The sequence below is a fragment of the Motacilla alba genome, chromosome 5 (genome assembly GCF_015832195.1).
Source record: "Motacilla alba alba isolate MOTALB_02 chromosome 5, Motacilla_alba_V1.0_pri, whole genome shotgun sequence".
Classification (NCBI taxonomy): Eukaryota; Metazoa; Chordata; class Aves; order Passeriformes; family Motacillidae; genus Motacilla; species Motacilla alba.
The window spans coordinates 13,273,365-13,291,603 of NC_052020.1; the positions used below are offsets into that span (position 1 = coordinate 13,273,365).

Genomic DNA, 18,239 nt, shown 5'->3' on the forward strand with positions numbered 1-18,239 from the left:
AAGAGGTGAGGCTGTTTTGGCTTAGACCAGGATACTCAAATACATTTATTATTCAGTGATTCAGAACAAAGCTCTTCACTTCTAGCATTAGTCAGATTTGTTCTACTTTCCCTTGCTGGTGTCTTACCAGATTAAGACATTTACAGCAAACACAGCTTGGAAAGAGACACACACTTACACCTATCAGTATAGCTCACATTATAAAAAAGTTCAGGACAATGTAACTTGAGCTGATTACTCCAGCCCACCAAGTAGCAGCAAAGAAATAAAACAACTAAAAAATTTGAGGAAAGTTGCACATCTGCATAGGAATACAAACATTAAGTCTCAAAGTGTAACCCAGGTCTATTAAAATCCTGAGGGCAAATTACAATGGTTGGTGTATCTAGTAAGACTAAGAGTGTAAGTGCATTAGTACAGGAAACAACGCTTTTACCCAGGAGAAACAAATCAAACTTTAATGGAAGGTCAGACCAAAAGCAGAGTGTCTGATTTTACAACTCCTACTCAGGAAGGAGCCGTTTTACAGATGGCAGCTACATAAAAGCCCATCATCATGACTCAAATTTCTGTATTTTAAAATAATCTCCACCAACACTACTTCTGCCCTTTCTACTTCCTTCTAGATGCTTTTCAAGAGGTGTTTTCATTTTGAAGGACATTATGGGATGCTAGAAATGCCAGTCTGCACTCTAGCAGTGCTGTTGCTGGTTTACCCTGGCCAGCAGCTCAGCACCCACACAGCTGCTTGCTCACTCCCACCCCCTCACCAGTGGGACAGTGGGGAGAACAAGAGCAAGAGTGAGAAGATCCGTGGGCTCAGATAAAGACACTTCTGGGGAGGGAAGGTGACGCAAGAATCGCCACAGCCCACAAGCAGATCCATGCTCAGCCAGTTCCCAAACAGCCACCTTGGAAGACAACCCTCTCCCATCTCCTGCTTTCTTCCTCTACACTTGCCTTTTATTGCTGACATTACACACTGTGGAATGTCCTTCTGGCCAGTTTTGGTCAAAGAAAATACACCATTATCCTCCCTGAGTGGAAACAGCTCCCACGTACTTACATAGTGTTTATCTGGGTTGTATCTCTTCTGATACGTGAACACAGACACTTGTTTGATTCGGCCGTCTTGTTTGAGAGAATAGGTTTTAGCAGAAAACGACAGGATGGGCTCATCATTGGAAGGCAGACCTGAGAAACGTAGCTGAGCCAAGTTGTGAATGAAGAAATTGAACTTTGTGGCAACGCTTCCCAGACTGGATTCGATCAGCCTAGAAAAGGAAATGTCAAAACACACAAAGCGGTTCTGTCAATGCATCAGACTCAAGCTGAAGAAAAATAAACCCTATTTCTTACTAACAAAGAAAAGGTTTGTAAGAGTGATCACTGGGCTATATAAATAGTATCATACCAACATTTAATGGAAGACTCAGTATCCAAATTTGGAATAGGTTTTTAGTGAAGATGTGAAGGCTTTCCAGACACGCATTCAACTCTGGAGCCCTGGCAAGACATGGACCTGTTGGAGCAGGTCCAGAGGAGGGACACAGAAATTATCAGAAGGACGAACACCTCTCTTGTGAGAACAGTCTGAGAGAACGGGGATTGCTCAGACTGGAGAAGGCTCTGGAGAGATCTTATTGTGGCCTTTCATGGGGAGGCCATTCCTACCTAAAGGGAACTTATATAAAAGATGGGGACAAATGTTTTAGCAGCACCTGCTGCAAGAGAATAAAGTGTATGAGGATAGATTCACATTAGATATAAGAAAGAAAATTTTTTTACAGTAAGAGGGGTGGAACACCAGAACAGGTTGCCCAGAGAGGTTGTAGATGCCAGGAGACGTCTCTGAGGAAGTTAATCTAGCTGTGGATGTCCCTGCTCATTGCAGGGGGATTGGTCTTAGATGGCCTTTAAAGATCCCTCCCTGCCTAAACTTCTCTGTGATTCTTAGTGCATGCACACCACTGCAGTTTCCCCTGTGTATCTGAAGAACAGTAACACTTTTATAACACATAGCAACATCTCGGTTACACTGTATGCACTCCTCCACTTAGCCTGCGGAATCATCCCTCCCTCCCCAGCGTGCAAAAGCACTTCTCCAAGAGGGAACTTCTTTACAACGCTTTCCATCATACACTCTGCTATTAAATAATTTAGGACGCATGCAAAATGTAACTGTTAAACAGCCAGACAGAATTATTTACTCTCAGAACTTTAAACCAACATTTCACACAAGGTCTGCAAGGTACTTTAGCACAAGCATTACTCTTACATGGAATTGATCTTACTTATGTAGTTAACTGATCCTTTATGATTTACAGTGTAACTGTTCAACTTGTACAGACACGTTTATGACCATCCCTAGTAGCATTTTTCCTATCAGAAATCTCCCATTAAGAGGATGATACTGGGAGATATTTTAATTTTCCCTTATCCAGTACCTGGTAAAGAAAATGGTGGCTTCTGCATCTGTTGTTTGGGGCTGGAGAGCATCCTGGACATACTTCAAGTCCTGAACCCCACTTAGTTCTGGTAACCCAGAAGAAAGCATCTACAAGAAATTGAAATTTAGTTTTGATGCAATAAACCCATTATGATTTTATACTGAAATGATTAAAAGAGTTCGACCCTCAAATTCATTTGTAGCTGCACTAATTTGCTTCATACTTACATCAATAGATACCAATTACTTATAATCAGCACTTATTTACTATTTCTGCTGAATTAAAAGCAGTTAAAAACTCTTTGCAGTGCGATTTGTGGTAGTATAATAGTTTTAAATTTTCAACAAGGAGGTAGGCAGTAGAAAAGCTTAAAAGATTGCAAATTGAGCTTTCCCAAAAAGTAGATCAGATGTTTCTGGCTTTTAAAAAAAATCCAGCATTATGAATTTCTTTCTTTCTTTCTAAATTTTCTTATTTATTTCCAGCATAAAAAGCATAGTTTTTAATACAACCCAGCATGACAGATCTATCAAGTTTCAATTCAATGTGAAAAATGATTACCAATGAAAGTAGGTTAAGGAAGAGGCTGGCATGTTTCCTTATCAAGTTGTAAGCTTGGCAACAGAGATCCACGAAGAGCTGAAAGCGAATTGTGGGTTTTTCCCCACCGTTAATGACATAAGCCATATCTGATGTCAGCACAAAAGGAGCTCGATCCCTGTTCAAAAAGCACAGAATTCATGGTTCATCATAAGGTCTCTTTGTTGTCATGTGCTTCCTGCTGCCCTCCATCCCCACCCCACCCTGAGGTCATGATATTAAATATTCCATTAAAGCCATTTCACAGGTTTGGGTTGGGTTCCTTTCCCAAGTGCTGCCTCAGGTTACACAGCACATTCACATGGTACTGGACCTACAGCACATCTCCCAGAGAACACTTGGAAAGAAAATCACTTCATTCTCTCCATTGCTTAGGTACAGAAAATACCTTTTAAAGCTACCAAACATCTGTGCATGTCCCAGAAACTTCCCAAAGTCGATGTGGAACATATGCCCGGTGTTCCGGAGCATTATGTTATCATTGTGGCGGTCACAGATTCCCAGGACGTAAGTGGCTACGCAGCATCCTGCACAAGAGTAGATGAAGTTCTCTGAAGCCTGGGAGAGAGAGAAAAGAAGTGAATTGAGATCAAATATAAGTGGAAAAACATAATTTATGTATTGAACAGTCAATCTCTATGAGTGCAAAATCCAGCCCAGGCAAAAATCCAGACCCTAAATTTGCTTTTTTTTCCCCCCAAATAATGTTCTTCATACAGTTAGCTTTGCCAAAATCTCTTGACATCCCACTTGCCAGCAAAAATGGTTATTTTGTTTTTTACATAAATCAAAGAGAAAAGAGGAGTCAAAGACAAATCACAAAACAATGCTAACAAAGCAAAAGCTACAACACTTTTATTTCCAATGTATTGTAATGGCATTATAGCCCCAAGAAACATTTTAATTTTCAAATCTCTTGTGTACGAGAGGTCACTGCTGCTAACTACATTTAAGAGCAGCCACTACTCCCCTGTCTTAAATTTAAAGTACATTTTTTCTATAACCAATAAAAACTCTTGATGAGAATCCTGAGAATCCATCTGGCTCCTTTTTATAGGGGGGATTTTAATTTGCTCTTTTTCAAGTATAGGAAAAAAAAAGTTTATTAAATATACAAACCAAAAATTTCAATGGAAGACCTGGAATATGAATTTCATTCTTTCATCAGATTGTACTTAGCCCTTTTAAAAGATCTTAAAAAAAACCAAAAAACAGTGCTGAAAAGTTACCTTTTCGTACTCCTCCTCTGTAGGATTATACTTCCGCAACCATTCAGCCAGAGGCTTGTCCTTAAAAGAACCTGTCACTCCATATTCCACTTGAATTTTCCTAAGTGTATCTGAGGCAGGAACAAGCTCTACCATGCCTTGATATAGAATAAAATAAAGTGTATTTAGCCATCTTCTTAAGTTATGCTGTATTTTTATTATTCATTCTTAACAATGATGAATCTTACAGTTTTAGACCAACCTCCTTGAAAACCTGGTCATACCTAAAAATAATTCTATTTTCCTCAAGCATTTCCACAGGCTACAAAGTAAACCATGGAACACTCAGCAATCCAGCTTAGCTTACTTTACTACAACTAGTTACAGTTGCTAGAATGCACACTTAAGTTATAGCTCGAATAATTAGTAACTGCCACATAAACTTTTACTCTAAATTGGGCAAAATACTTGGATGCTGGTAATTCCCACACACTGACAGTGAATTAATCTAGTAACTTTATCTGGTGTCAAGTGTTGAAACAGACCAGACAGTGGGCTTTACATGTGGCCTTACTTTGGATATATAATTTACTAAAAATATTTGTACAGCTAAATCATAAAAGGAAAACATTTAGTTGATTAACAGAATTTTACTTTTATTTTGGCAAGAGCTACCAAAGGTACATCTGTAATTTACATCCATTTGACTTTTCCCCTTCAATCTTTCAAGTACTTTAAGGACACTAATATTAGCAGCAAGAAAAAAAAAAAAAGCTACATAAATCGAGTCATCATTCAGAGTAGGAGGAAAAACCATCTGTTTCTCTAAAAAGCAAGTCTTACATAAATAGAAGCTTTTTGCTTAGTTTTGCCAACCTAAATTTCCATCTTCTCCATGTATATAAGAGTTTTGGTCATGCTGTTCACCTGACTGAAGAAATATTTAAGTTATTGTTTATCCTCTTAAATATCTTTGGTTTCTACTGGCTAGCTCTAGAGAATTAGCTAAAACTAGCAAAAATCATGTTCAAGGTGCAGGGCACAGTATTTGCACTCAGAGTTCTGTGACCTACTTTCAAACCCCAGAGACAGCCTCATATTGCCAAGGAACTTTCACCAGAATATGACACAAATGCTGGGGGATAGTGTGTGTGCATGTCAAAGGCTGGTTGAACTTTTTACTCTTTTTGCACGCTTCAGTACCAGAATGATACTCCCTGACTCAACTGCAGCAGATTCCAAGTACTTCAGCATTTTGGTTTGAACTGGAATACTTTCACCATAATTAAACTTTCAGAGTAAGGATTGCTGTAGCAACATTATTTTCTTGTGTTGCAGTAAGAGCATGAAGAGCAACCTTGATTTTTATCACTGTATTTGTTTGTCCCACTGTTCACTGACAACAGAAGGCTCAAGAGAAGAAACACATTTGGATGCGACTCAGCCATCAGGAAATTCAGAACAATCTAACTTATTATACTCTCGAGTACTGAAGTTCCTTGCAGTGGAACTGTTCCTTGGCACCTTCTGCCCAGAGGTTTTCCACTACAAGTGTGACAAGAAATTGAAGGGGGGAGCAAAGATTAAAGGCAGCATCTGGTTTAGCACCTCGGTCTTTTCCAGTTGAGAGACACTTGAAGATAACCATCCTTAGATCCAGTCCCTCCTGCAGCCAGATCTTATCCATGATCTTAATCATTTGTAAAGCCAACATATCTTGCCTCAGATCTTCTCCAACCTTAAACGGAAAAATAAAAGTTAACCAGAGACACAGTAAACTTACAAGAGGAACAGGTTACAATTAAACTTCCACATGCGGTAGATTTTTATGTTTTTTGGACTGTCCACTTGTTGCTTTCTAGATACACAGGAGCAAACTCATGGAATAACTAAGCTTATTGGTCTATGCTACAATTAATTTATACCAATGAAATAGTGATTATCCTTCAGCTTCTTTATTTTCTCCAGTATGCATGTAAGGCCTACCTTAAACATCACATTAATTTCTTCTCCCAGCGGGTCAGCATTTATCAGTGCAACTTTGAGTGGTACTGCATTGGAGCTGAAGAAAGAACAGGCCTGCAAGGAGATTTAATGTCAATGGTCAGAAAGGCCTATTCCTGCTAGCCCAGAAAACAAGACATTCTGACAACAAGCAGGTTTGACACACAATGTGTCTATTCAGACTTTTAACATTTCCATTGTGGTGAATACGTGCTTCCCTTGAATAACGAGCCCTTTGGCTGTTATTTGTTGAATTCTTGTACAAAAGCCAACAGTGCTGCACAGTGATGTTTCAAACATTCTGAAGGGAAGAGTGAATAAAACATGAATAAATATTTTATCAGCAGCTTTTTCTCGAAACCTAGAAGGTGTATTAAAAATGTGTATTTGTGTGTTTCACAGTATCTTCTCATTTATCTGCTTTCAAGTCCCTGCTCATATTTAATAGTTACAGTAGAGAAGGAAAGTGAGATGAGCTGTCTCTCAAACACAGGATTAGTTCAAGCGTTAACAAACCTTTAGGTTTTCAGTCATGCATGATGATATAATCAAGACTGTGGTTGAGCAGATACTGTCAAACCTTGCAGTGTTCTGGAAAAATAATTTACCTGTTTCTCCTACATTATTACTTCTGGACCTTCACAATAAAATAAAGCTACTGCCTCCCTCCCCAGCATATCTGGACACAACCAGTATCAGGTAGTTTCACAGTATTGACTCGTTATATTCTTGGTCAATTTGCTCTTTTGATTACTAATGCACACGACTTTTTCATGCACTTTCAGGATTGCTGGTCTCAGGAGACAGGGTCTGAAGATGTAATAAGTTATTACAGATATATGTCTGTATTTTTTAACACAAGTGCCCTTGTTGGTTTTACACTGTATTTGTACACATTTTATCTTTGCTCACTGAATTTTGCTGCCTTATTCAATCAGCATTTTTGATTAAACCCCATCTCCACAGCACAAAGAGATTTCAAAAACACTTGAAGTGGTTTTTTTCATTTGTAAAAGCTTTACCTAGATGTAATTTTTACAAAAAGGTTTTAAAACCCTAAATGTGCAGTACCTTAATATTTAACTCTTTTGCCACAAGACTGGGATTGAGAGGCAAACGGCATTTGTTCTTCAAGAAAAACAACTGCACACGCTCCATGCCATTTTGCAAGGCAGCCTGCAGACAGAAAGAAAATTCAGCTGACATTTTCCTCATTGAATCATCTACAGAAAACTTCAAGACAAAGTTACCCTGAAGGCACTATTTTAACTCCTCAATGTCAAAGGAATGCTAGAAACTACAGCTCCTGGTTCAGCTATGACAAATACCTAAGCCTAGCAATGTAACACTCATCACACATGTCTGTGGGGGTTTTTTTGACTGAACCAGATGACAGCATCCCACTCCATCAAACTCTAAGTTCTATCATCAGCACAAAAACAGATCTCCCATTCTTTTGCACGATGAGATCATTCTTCAGCAGTAATAGGTTTAAATTCATTTCCAGCTGATCATACACAGAAACCATCCTATACTTTCTTGCCCTATCACCTCATCACCATACATTTCAGGTGACAAACTTGACAAAAGCATCAACTTCATTAAACTTTGTAGAGCAACAGGCTCATAAAACTTCCTATACATTTAGATAACATTTTGAATTTAGAATAAAAAGACAATTAAGTGGATTAGTTTTGAATTTAAAAAATATACCCACCTGCCGAGCAGATCCACTCGTTTGCTTTACTCTTTCTGCTACCATTCCAAAGAGCTGCACTAGCCTGGTCTGCTTCTCCAGCTCTTCCCTCAGCCTTTTTCCACAGACTGAAAGAAAAGCTCCAAGAATTTGCTCATACCTTACACCAAACTTTGTATCATACAGTGTATCCTTAAGAAGCCTGAAATAAAGGATACAAGTTAAATTATCCTATGGAAAATAACAGCAAACAGTGCAATATTAAGACATTAAAATAGTTTAGTGAATCAGTACTACATGTGTCTGAAGTTACTGATATACAAGATAGAAAAGACCTGTGCTTTGTAGAGACCCTATCTGTTCTTTCATTAAAAAAAACCTAACCAACAATCAGGATCTACATTCTGTATAATCACCATTCATAGCAGTCATTGTTTGGTTATTGAATGATGATGTTAAGAAGGATTTTTTATCTGAAATATTAGTCTTGTGGCACACACATTACACGAGCAATGAGCAAAGAACCTCTTACCAGTACAGGTAGTGTGCAATCCGAATGCTTCCCAGTGCCCGAGCCAAAAGAAATTTCACAAGTGCACTGTCAAGGTAGGTTTCATACTTCAATGCCTAAATACAATGGAAATTACATAAATCAGGTCTGCCTTTAATCCTTGATGAAGACATATTTTTGTGACTAATGCACAGAGAGAGTTACCACAAATACTTTGGACAGTCACAAAGAGATTATTTATTCAAATTGTTTCCCCTACCGTGCATTACAGTTAGTGTAATGCACGGTAGGGGACACAGTTAGGACACAACTGCACTTCTGCTACTAGTCAGAAGCAATTCCTTTGGGTTTTCTAGAGCCAGGAAAATTCAAACCTCTGTGGAGGCAGAAAGTCTTACCTGCACAAACTGAGGGAGGAAATCTGTTAACTCATCATCACTCAATGTCTCTATCCAGTTCACAGCTGTATTTCGTACTTCCTGATCAGCAAACCTAGAAAGTCACCACAAATCCACATCAAGTTTTCTCTGTTCATGTAGGATTTTTTTCTTATTCTTTTTTTGAGATCAGCTAGATAGAAAAGCAACCATGTAATGTTTTTAAAAGCTCAAGAAGGGACCTAAAAGACCCTTCATCACATAAAATGCAAACATTTGTGCATGTTTAGGACAAGCACCCTCAAAACCTCTCAAAACTCTGGCTGTATAAACTCCTGTCCTGTTGCATGTTAAACTTCTCAACTCTAACCACAGTTGCTGTGCTTTCACTACATGAATTGGTTAAGCCTACATCAATAAAGTAAGCATGGGGTTCTTTAAAATTTTTAAAACTTTTTCAACAAGAAATTCAGCAGTATTTTCCCACAGAACACCATTCCAGGATCTTCTACCAAAGAAGAGTCATTTAATGATGAACAAAACATGAGAGAGTTTATTTACAGTTTTCTTACTTTGAATCAAGCAGTTCCAGTGCAGCTAAGGGTGATAAAGGAGGCCACCTCTGAAGTAATGAATATATTTCTGGAAGACTTGCCCAGTCCCAGTGAGGGGCACTAACCAGTATTTTTGGTAGGCTATTAGGATGGCTATAACAATAATGTCTCTTCTCCCACAAAAATTCTTTATCTTCTTTCGACAGCCTGCAGACAAGAGCATCTCAGTTTATAGTGCACGTGATAAACCACCACCTGAATAACCCCAATGCCACTGATTGTTGTATTCAGACAGATAATTTAACACACAGAATGGAATTACATTGAAATGACTCTTTCCTCCACAAAAGTCAAAACAAGAAGCCAAATAAAGCCTCAAACATTAAGGAAACATAATTTGGGTAGGACAAAATTAAGTTTTAGTATAATCTGAATTAAATCAAAAACACTAATGTTTGTTTGGTGCAGATGAGTAGGAAAGGCTGCCAGACAAGTTCCCATGGTACATGAGCAGCCACTGCTGGAACTCCCTGGAATTGAGAAACTGCCAAGTAGGAACAGGTGACTATAACAGGCAGGCAAAGGGGCAGCAGTCTTGTAGCACGAAACTAATAGCACCAGCCAAGGAAAACAGAAGGAAATTCATTAAGTCAGTACCATGATTTCACATATTAATTCAATCTCTTGTTTAAGTCTCTACAAGTCTTCAAAATATATTTAAAAAATTTACAGAAACTTAAGAATATATAAGCATTCCATATCCTAGCTACAACTTGTCATGTGCAAAAAGAGCCCAGCTCTTTTTGAAGAAGAGATGGACGTACCCAATGGTGCTATCCTTGGAGAGAATGGCAAGAAGACGTTCTCTCAATGGTTTTTCTAATGTTTCTACAGAATGATGCACAGTAGTCTTTGTAGCTTGAGGAATTTTATATTCAATATCAAAAGCATGGGATGGGAAATCAATCTGAAAAAAAAGAGAAAGAAAGAAAAAATATTAAAAAAGATTATGCAAGTCCTTAAGTAGAGAAAGCTCACCCTTCCAGCAATCTCAGATGTTTGGGTATCTGAACTCTTTAGTTCTACAAGTGAAACAGTCCCCAGATACTGTTTGCTGAATATTATTTTCTATCTCAATTCTTCTACATGACTACAGATCCTAAATGTACAGCTGTGTTATTGCACAATGCAGTGGCTGGAGCACTCCTCAGAAGGAAGTGAGACTGCTTAGAGCAGAGATAATCAAAGAGCCGCTCAAACCCACACCAGTGGTTTCCACCCAACCACCCGCTCAGGTCATGTTTTGGGACTGCTGAGCCATGCCTAGTAAGGCACCTTTCTCTTTGGAGGGAAATTTGAACTCTGAATTGAGAAAGAGAGGTGCTTATGCTCTGTAAAGGAACTGGAATTGCTGCTGCTGGTGTCCAGACCACTCCCATCTCAGGAAACATTTCTATGGATTGCTTTCAAAAACATTCTCTCCCAGTACTGACAGCATGTCAGCACTTCTGACTTCTCTTACTTCCAGACAGTTATTCACCTAATATGACTTAAAACATTCAAACAAAGCACAGAGTAAATTAGAATTATGTATAACCTGCAATACTATTCTTTCCATATTTCCTTTCTTACTGGTCATCCCTGACACATGATGCGGATGTGATGAGGTCCACAGTTGCAACAGCTTTGTCCCACTAGTTAACAATCTGAGAAAAGAACATGTGCAGGTTATTAGTATCACAGTCTGTTTAATTCACCAAAATATTACTGTCAAATTCATTTACTGATTTTCACTGGCTGTCATCTGTACTTTAAGTCCTTTAAAGGGACGCACACAACTTTTAAGTGGAAAAGGCAAAGGTAAAAGTTCAGTGTTGATTTAGTTGACACAGATAAATTAGGTGGTCCCTATTCTCTAAGTCAGAAAAGGAATACTTTTGCCTCTGAGAAAAAAACTGAGCACACACACTTTTCTTAGCTTCTAGAAAAAAAGGCCCAGGCATATGGCATCACCATTTGCTTGGACTTCTCACATTACCAGATTCTGCAAAGGCATATCAAATGACATTTGCATTTGCCAGTGTATTCCCAACATGAATACCATTTCCAGCTGTAGTAGGGCACAACTGAAGACACTTCATAAATCAATTAAGTGTTGAATGTTAGGTAGAGAAAACTTCTATCAGTCTTTTAGAATCAAAATGTTGCTCAAAAGATTGTTTGAAGGCCAAGCCTTAAGTACATTTTGAAAGATGTTTTAGGGTTTATATGTATTCCAAATAAAGAACAGGTTGTTGTATGTAAATATTGATTAACTAGGAGCTTGTCATGCCAATAAAGATTACCAAATTGTGCCAGTAAAGCACAACTGAACAGCTTATTCTTTTAATAATTCTCCAGTTTAATACCGTTGCCACAGCCTTCTGTCTCATCCACAAGTAATGATGATTTAAGCCACTCCACATGCACTTCAGCAGAAGGAATTTTAACTTGGCCATGGATTCTTCCAGAACACATACATGACCGGTTTTGTTCTCCCCATATTTCAGTTAGTTTCAAGTTGTAGCTCCTGCCTGCCACTGATGCTATTTTCAACTGTAATTGGAGTATTTGACTACCAGTTTTAATTACCTTGGTCTGGATTTAATTTATGTGGACTACAAGTGGGTTAGACCACTAAGCATCTCCACAGCTCCTACATACAGGCCACTCAGCAAGCTCTGGCACAACACACACCATTGTAGTGCTCTGCATAAACAGAAAATAGTTTTCTCCCCAAACTACCTCCTGTGAGAACACCATGAAGACAAGATAAATTTGCAATTCAAATCAAAAGCTGGGCTTTCAAATACTGTGAAATGTGGTATTTAGATAGGAGACTGAAATGCAGCATTTAAACAGAAGGCTGAAATAAGCACCGTTTGCGAAAAGAAATCCAAGCTTTGGTGGAGACTGAAAGCAGCTGCAGGCCATATTTGCAAAGCAGGAAATCCTAAACTATGTGACACCCTCAAGATGTTGGAATCATCACCAGACAAAAGAGAAAGCAGAACAAGTAAGTCAAACCCAGAACCAGAGGGCGCAAAGCACACGAAACAGCCACAAGCAACACAGCAGTAACGGTCCAGGAAAGATCTGGCTGCCTTTCTGCTGCCTTGCTTGACAGTTTTAACTCCCAGTAAGACCTAAAAGTCAGCAGTACACATACACAGCAAACCTTAAGCATGAATACAGAAGCTGTTTCATAGTGGTGTGATCACTTCTGCACCATGATGTCTAATTTGGGCACCAGTGGTTCCAGTCTACTGGTTAGTGTCTCACTGAGTAGCTGCCCCAGCGATAAGTGTTTTGGAATGAGCTTTGTAATCAAACTTGGAAGAACAAAGCAACTTGAACCAATCCAGAAACACTCAGCTTAGGGAAGTTACAGAAGGCTTTTCATTCTCAGTGAAAAACCTGTAACAGCAGCCAGCAGCTGTATTTGAAGGAAAGCCAGCTCAAACCAGAAACATGCCACAAGTTTAACACACTCGCTAATTATCCCTTTATTTTAATTGTTTAAAATAAATCCAGCTCTAAATCAAAAGGAATAATTTTAGAATATTCTGGGGGTATAATCATCCAAACAATATTCAACTTCCTCCAGCAGTAAAGTTTTTTCAGCCAGTTAGATGGAAATCCTACAACACAAGACCACGTTTTGTCCTCTATTTAATGAAACGTATTTTTTCTGCATCAGTATAGTTTACAATTCTTACCTTTATCATGGCCTACTATATTCAATATCAATTTCTATAGTTATGAGTGTGGAGGAAGTTCTACACAGAGCTAATCATATTGATAATTTTACCCCTGTTTTGGATACTTACCGCCTAAAATCAAATAGAGGTAGAGAAACCTGACCCAAATTTTCTGGGCCCTTTCTCTGCTTATTTGAGTCAGGGGAACTCCCACTACTTTGATTTAGGATTCCAAACAAAGTCAGACGTAAGACTGATTCCAAAGGCAACTGTGAAATCTGGATGGGGAAAATTATTCTATAAAATAGAAGTATTAAAAATAAGTCAATTAGAAAAAAGGCAGCAGTTAGTAAGTTACAGGCTTATCCATATAATCCATTTATGCCTCTTGCTTTCAAAAAGTCAATTAACATTGAAGAACAAGTGTTAAATATCCATGCAATCATATTTCACTCTACTCCATCTCCCACACCAATGGTTTGTAAAACCTGCTAAATTACACTTCTGCACTATAGTCAGAATTAACTAACTAAATTACTACTTCTGCACTTTGGAACAACCCTTTTAATCTCTGTCTGTTAAATCACATTCCTTGCACACAACTGACTGTCCAGCATAACCAGTTTTCCCACTCCACTCACTAGGAAGGGCACACAGAATTCCATGTTAGCCACCTCCTAATTTTTCAGATTGAAAGGGTCAGCTGCCAATAGTTTCCCATCCAATGAAAGACTCTATTAAGAACACTGGAAGTTAAATTCTAAATGATACAAAACCCATAAAGCAAGCAGCTGAGGAGTGTACACCTCACGGAGCTATTCAAGCTTCCACTTTTGTTTACACTGTTTTTACTGTCTAAAAATGTTCTTTTAGTTTGATTTCTCTGTAAAACATGACAATTGCACTGTAAAGCACTACACTGCTGTCAGCAGCTTTTGAGCAATCTAGCAGACCTTTCACTGAAATACACTAGTACTTGCCAGCAAAAGATCTGACAATTAATCCCATGCATCACCAGGAAAAAAAAGGTAGCTGGAGTACTCTCTGAAGGCAGGTGTTCTAGAAACTCTCATTGCAGACCTGAAATAATTTGTTCACCACAAACTTTCAGGGTATTCCTTAGGGTCTATCTCTGACCTTTAAAGACAGTCAGGAGAGTAGATATGAGGCACCATGGAGCTCACATGATGCCTCAGACATGACAGGCTGCCTGATAACTCAAGAGGCAGAGATTAAGCTGTGCACAGATAATGAAAACTGTTCCCCTTTCAGTTAGCAGATATCACCTGCCATTATCTCCCTATCATTTCTCTGTATGCCATTCCTTCTTCCTTTCTACCCTCTGTATTTGGAATAAAAACTGATTCAACATTCATGTTAGTAAAGTGAGACACTGCTTTTCCTCTCCATTTACATAAATTGAGCAGTACATACAAGCAAGCTTTATTCTTCAATCCCTCTTACAGCAGCACAAGCCATTCCCATTGCAAGGAATGTTATGACCTTCCCAACTCCCTGTAATTTTATGCTAGAAACACATTAGCACAGGGCACTTGTCCAGCATTTCCATTCCCCCTTTTACAATGAGTACTGAGATACCATTTGGAAAAATATTTCTGATTTTGATCAGTAAATTGTTCTTTGGATGCTCGAAATGGAATTAGAACCAGAAGTTGCTTGAATGACAGCATTCAGCAGCTAGCTAAAATAAAACATTTTATTGAGTTTTAACAGACTAAAGTCACTTACAGTTCATCCCATTTAATCAAGTAGAAGAAGTTCTTGTATGTGCCAACCTTCTTGGACTGAACAGGTTTGAAGAGATCTTTTCCATTATGAGTCAGAGAACAAATCAAGTAGTATTTTTCATAACTGGGTAAGGAAAAAAAGTTAATCATAAAAACCCATAAAAGTATTAAAATATATATATATAAGGAGAAATTTTACAACAAGTAAGTCACTTACTTTGACACCCAACCAGAAGAAATTCCATGAGCAGCAAATATTGTGAACTGGAGATGTTCTGTGGCAGTCCAAGCTTCCTTGGTACTCTTAGTCTGTTCTGGAGAAATTGCTGCTGAACTGCTACAGGAATTCGTGTGGAGCTGCAGAAGGGCTTCAACTGCTCTTGTTAACTGGTCTAGACTCACTTTCAGAGGGTGTTCAGGCTGCAGTGAACCTAAATGATAATTTATTTTGAATGCATTTATTCCTAAATTAGCCCCTTCAAAACAGTTTTTAAATAAAAAATGAAGAGCTTTACTCACCAGAGGGGCTCTTGCTATTGTCATCACCACATTTTAAGGATACCTACACAATAAAGTCAGAGGAAATTTCAATACTGAAAATCCATATTAGTTTTCTATAGCTGTTAAGTATCTTATACAGAGATGATGAACTATCTGAATTAGGCTCATATTTAAGTCTATGTAACACATCTTTTGACTCAAAGTTCCTCAAGAGTTAACTAACAGCATCACAATTTCCATATGATGCAGCAGCCATTCACCAAGTTCAAAAGCTCATTTTTTGTCAAGTCAACTGCTTTGACATTCTTTATATGAAGTCCAGAAAGACACAGTACATTGGAATATTGCCCAGGGTAATCTAACTTCTCTAGGCAGAGATAAAACTTGCTCAGGGCTGTTATGGATGAAAGCAGAGGTCATTAGCTTATTGACCAGTAATTTAAATCTGAACAGCTTTAAACAGGTTTTTTTTTGTTGCTGTTGTTTTGTTTGTAGCATTTGGTAAGGTACCTTTTGCTGGCAGAGTTATAAATTTACTGAATTAAAAAAATATTAAACAACTGAGAAAATGAACAGTAAGGACTATTACTTTTACTATCTCTGTTTGCTTCTTGGTCTGCTAAAATGGAAGTCTCAACATGATTCAACCTCACAGCAATGTCTAGTCTCAACAAAGACATTGTTGAAACCAAGAGGTGACAAACAAATCATGGGAATTCACTCCCTTCTAATCAGGAAGGGTTTCACGCCAAATTCAAGTCCTGATAAAACTAAAATTTTTAATGAAAACAAAGCTTGTGGTTTAAGATCAAACCCCAGTGAATTCCTAACATCCTACAAAGTTGGCCACAGATGCTGCAGAAGATGAAAGCTCTCCTTTCACTTCTAGCGCACTAATTGAGCATCTTCAACTTAAAGTTAGAATATCAAAAAATTGCACATTCTTACAAAAACATGGGCACTTCTTCCAATCACAAAGAATTACTTTGAAAAAAATAAAATCAAACAATATCTTACAGATGATTGCAATGCAACAGTCTCCAATATTTATAGTAATTTCGTTTCTGAAAACAGTGCAACATGTCTTCATATACCTTACTGTGTAAGCCAATGTCCACCATAAAATAATTGCAGGTTTTTTTTCATAAAATCACACCTTTTTCAAATTCTAATGGAGCAATGTTATTTTTGAGAGCTATTTGTACACTGTAATCTAATTATTTCTACAGCTTTCTCCTACCAAAAAGCAAACATTGAAAAAATATTTATATGCTGTATTTCACTAAGTTGTCTTAATGTCTTCTGCACTTCCTTGTAAGAATTTTAGTTCTTGTGACAACTATATTTATCTGTCTTCTGCTCAGTATCACAAACACATCACTGAACTGATGAAGCCAAAAGCAAATAGAGCATCATGTGAGTTGCCACTCTGGTATGGCAGCAGGACAACAGAAATAGCATTGCAAGATTATTTAGCTTTTTTAGTTGCACACTCCTCCATTTAATGACTGTTTTTGACACCATGACTTGAGACTGTCCTGCTCAACTGAACCTTTCATGTGAGGCACTTGCATCATGAAATTCTGGAGTGTTTGAGAGATTTTGGGTTTGTCCTTATGCTCAGGAATGCAGGAGCACGAACAGTTAAGAGTTTTAAGATGCTATTGCTAGTCACAAACACTGCTGGCAAAATACATGATGTCAATTCCTCCTTTAAAGCACAACTGCATTAATTTTAGACAGCATGAGCTCCTGTCAGTTCCCCTCAGTCAGATTTAGTGGCATCTGCTGTGACATAAGTTTCTAGTTACAGACCCAGAAAACAGTACTTTAAAACTGGTTTTTAAACAGTCACTTTTAGAAAAGGAAAATATTCCCAAAGCAAGTGATTAATGCATTAACAGCAGAGAGATTTCAAAACAAATGGAAGATGTCAAGTAAAAAAAATAAATAAAACCCAACAAAAAATCCCAACAGAACCCTGGCAGAACTGTTGCTGGTATTTCCAGCTACTAAAGACTGCAAAATAAAATTTGTCAGTTAAAACATGCAATTTATAGAGTGGAAGTTTACCTCAGCATTTTTAATCCTTGGGAGATTAACAGCTCTCCTGAGCTTCTTCACTGATTCCGTTATTGCAGGAGTCTCTACACAATCCAATGTAGAACAGATTTTTCTGACAGTCTTAATTACATGATCTACTGCTTTGTGCTGGTTCTAATAAGGAATGTATGAGAGAACAGATTGGTCTGATCACAATTGTGAAACCCAGTATTGCTTTAATGTTTTCTAATGAATTGCCAAGAAAACATCACTATGAGATGCACATCTCCATTACATTAAACTGTGGTGTAATGACTGGAATTAAGAAAAACCTCAATATTGAGAACTTCCTTATGAATGCCAAAAACACAGTAGTACAGATCCTAGAATGGGGTGTCTGGAAACATTAGGAGGTTCCCAACCATTTTCTTTATTAAACTGTTGGCAAACAATTATTTTCTAATGAGATATTAAGCTCAATTTCCCCCATGGCCTAAAAAGAAAGTGCAGTTCAAAGAAGAATATTCAATTAGTGTGAGGAAACAATGCTACAGAAGCAATGTTTCAATTTCAGCCCTCAGGTTCAAATTACACTGACACTTCTACTTACACTACAGTACTGCTTCCATGATGGAACTAATCTTTTTTAATTCACTTTAATTTACTTTCGTAGGCTACTTAAGACAAAGTTGAGCTGCTCCTAATATTCTCTTCCTTCTACTCTTCCAACAGAAGAAAAGCCACTCGAGTGAAATCTGAATTATCCTAGATTTCCTGGGGTTTGTTTTTTAACGTAAGGAAAGTCTT

At 38.0% G+C, this 18,239-nt stretch overlaps 1 protein-coding gene across 4 annotated transcripts in view; it reads right to left on the minus strand.

Annotated features, from left to right (window-relative positions):
- PIK3C2A (phosphatidylinositol-4-phosphate 3-kinase catalytic subunit type 2 alpha) overlaps positions 1–18,239 on the minus strand; it is a 49,859-nt gene that overhangs the window by 6,084 nt on the left and 25,536 nt on the right. For all 4 annotated transcript variants that reach the window (XM_038137795.1, XM_038137792.1, XM_038137794.1 and 1 more), the window contains exons 9-27: positions 17,463–17,606; positions 15,408–15,450; positions 15,106–15,319; positions 14,890–15,012; positions 13,270–13,437; positions 10,998–11,106; positions 10,225–10,367; positions 9,419–9,607; positions 8,868–8,961; positions 8,491–8,585; positions 7,980–8,160; positions 7,334–7,438; positions 6,245–6,337; positions 5,867–5,996; positions 4,280–4,416; positions 3,439–3,608; positions 3,012–3,168; positions 2,448–2,557; positions 1,067–1,274 (exon numbers count right to left, since the gene is read on the minus strand). In XM_038137795.1, the coding sequence (XP_037993723.1) occupies positions 1,067–1,274; positions 2,448–2,557; positions 3,012–3,168; positions 3,439–3,608; positions 4,280–4,416; positions 5,867–5,996; positions 6,245–6,337; positions 7,334–7,438; positions 7,980–8,160; positions 8,491–8,585; positions 8,868–8,961; positions 9,419–9,607; positions 10,225–10,367; positions 10,998–11,106; positions 13,270–13,437; positions 14,890–15,012; positions 15,106–15,319; positions 15,408–15,450; positions 17,463–17,606 (2,613 nt within the window). The remainder of the gene's footprint in view (positions 1–1,066; positions 1,275–2,447; positions 2,558–3,011; positions 3,169–3,438; positions 3,609–4,279; positions 4,417–5,866; positions 5,997–6,244; positions 6,338–7,333; positions 7,439–7,979; positions 8,161–8,490; positions 8,586–8,867; positions 8,962–9,418; positions 9,608–10,224; positions 10,368–10,997; positions 11,107–13,269; positions 13,438–14,889; positions 15,013–15,105; positions 15,320–15,407; positions 15,451–17,462; positions 17,607–18,239) is intronic.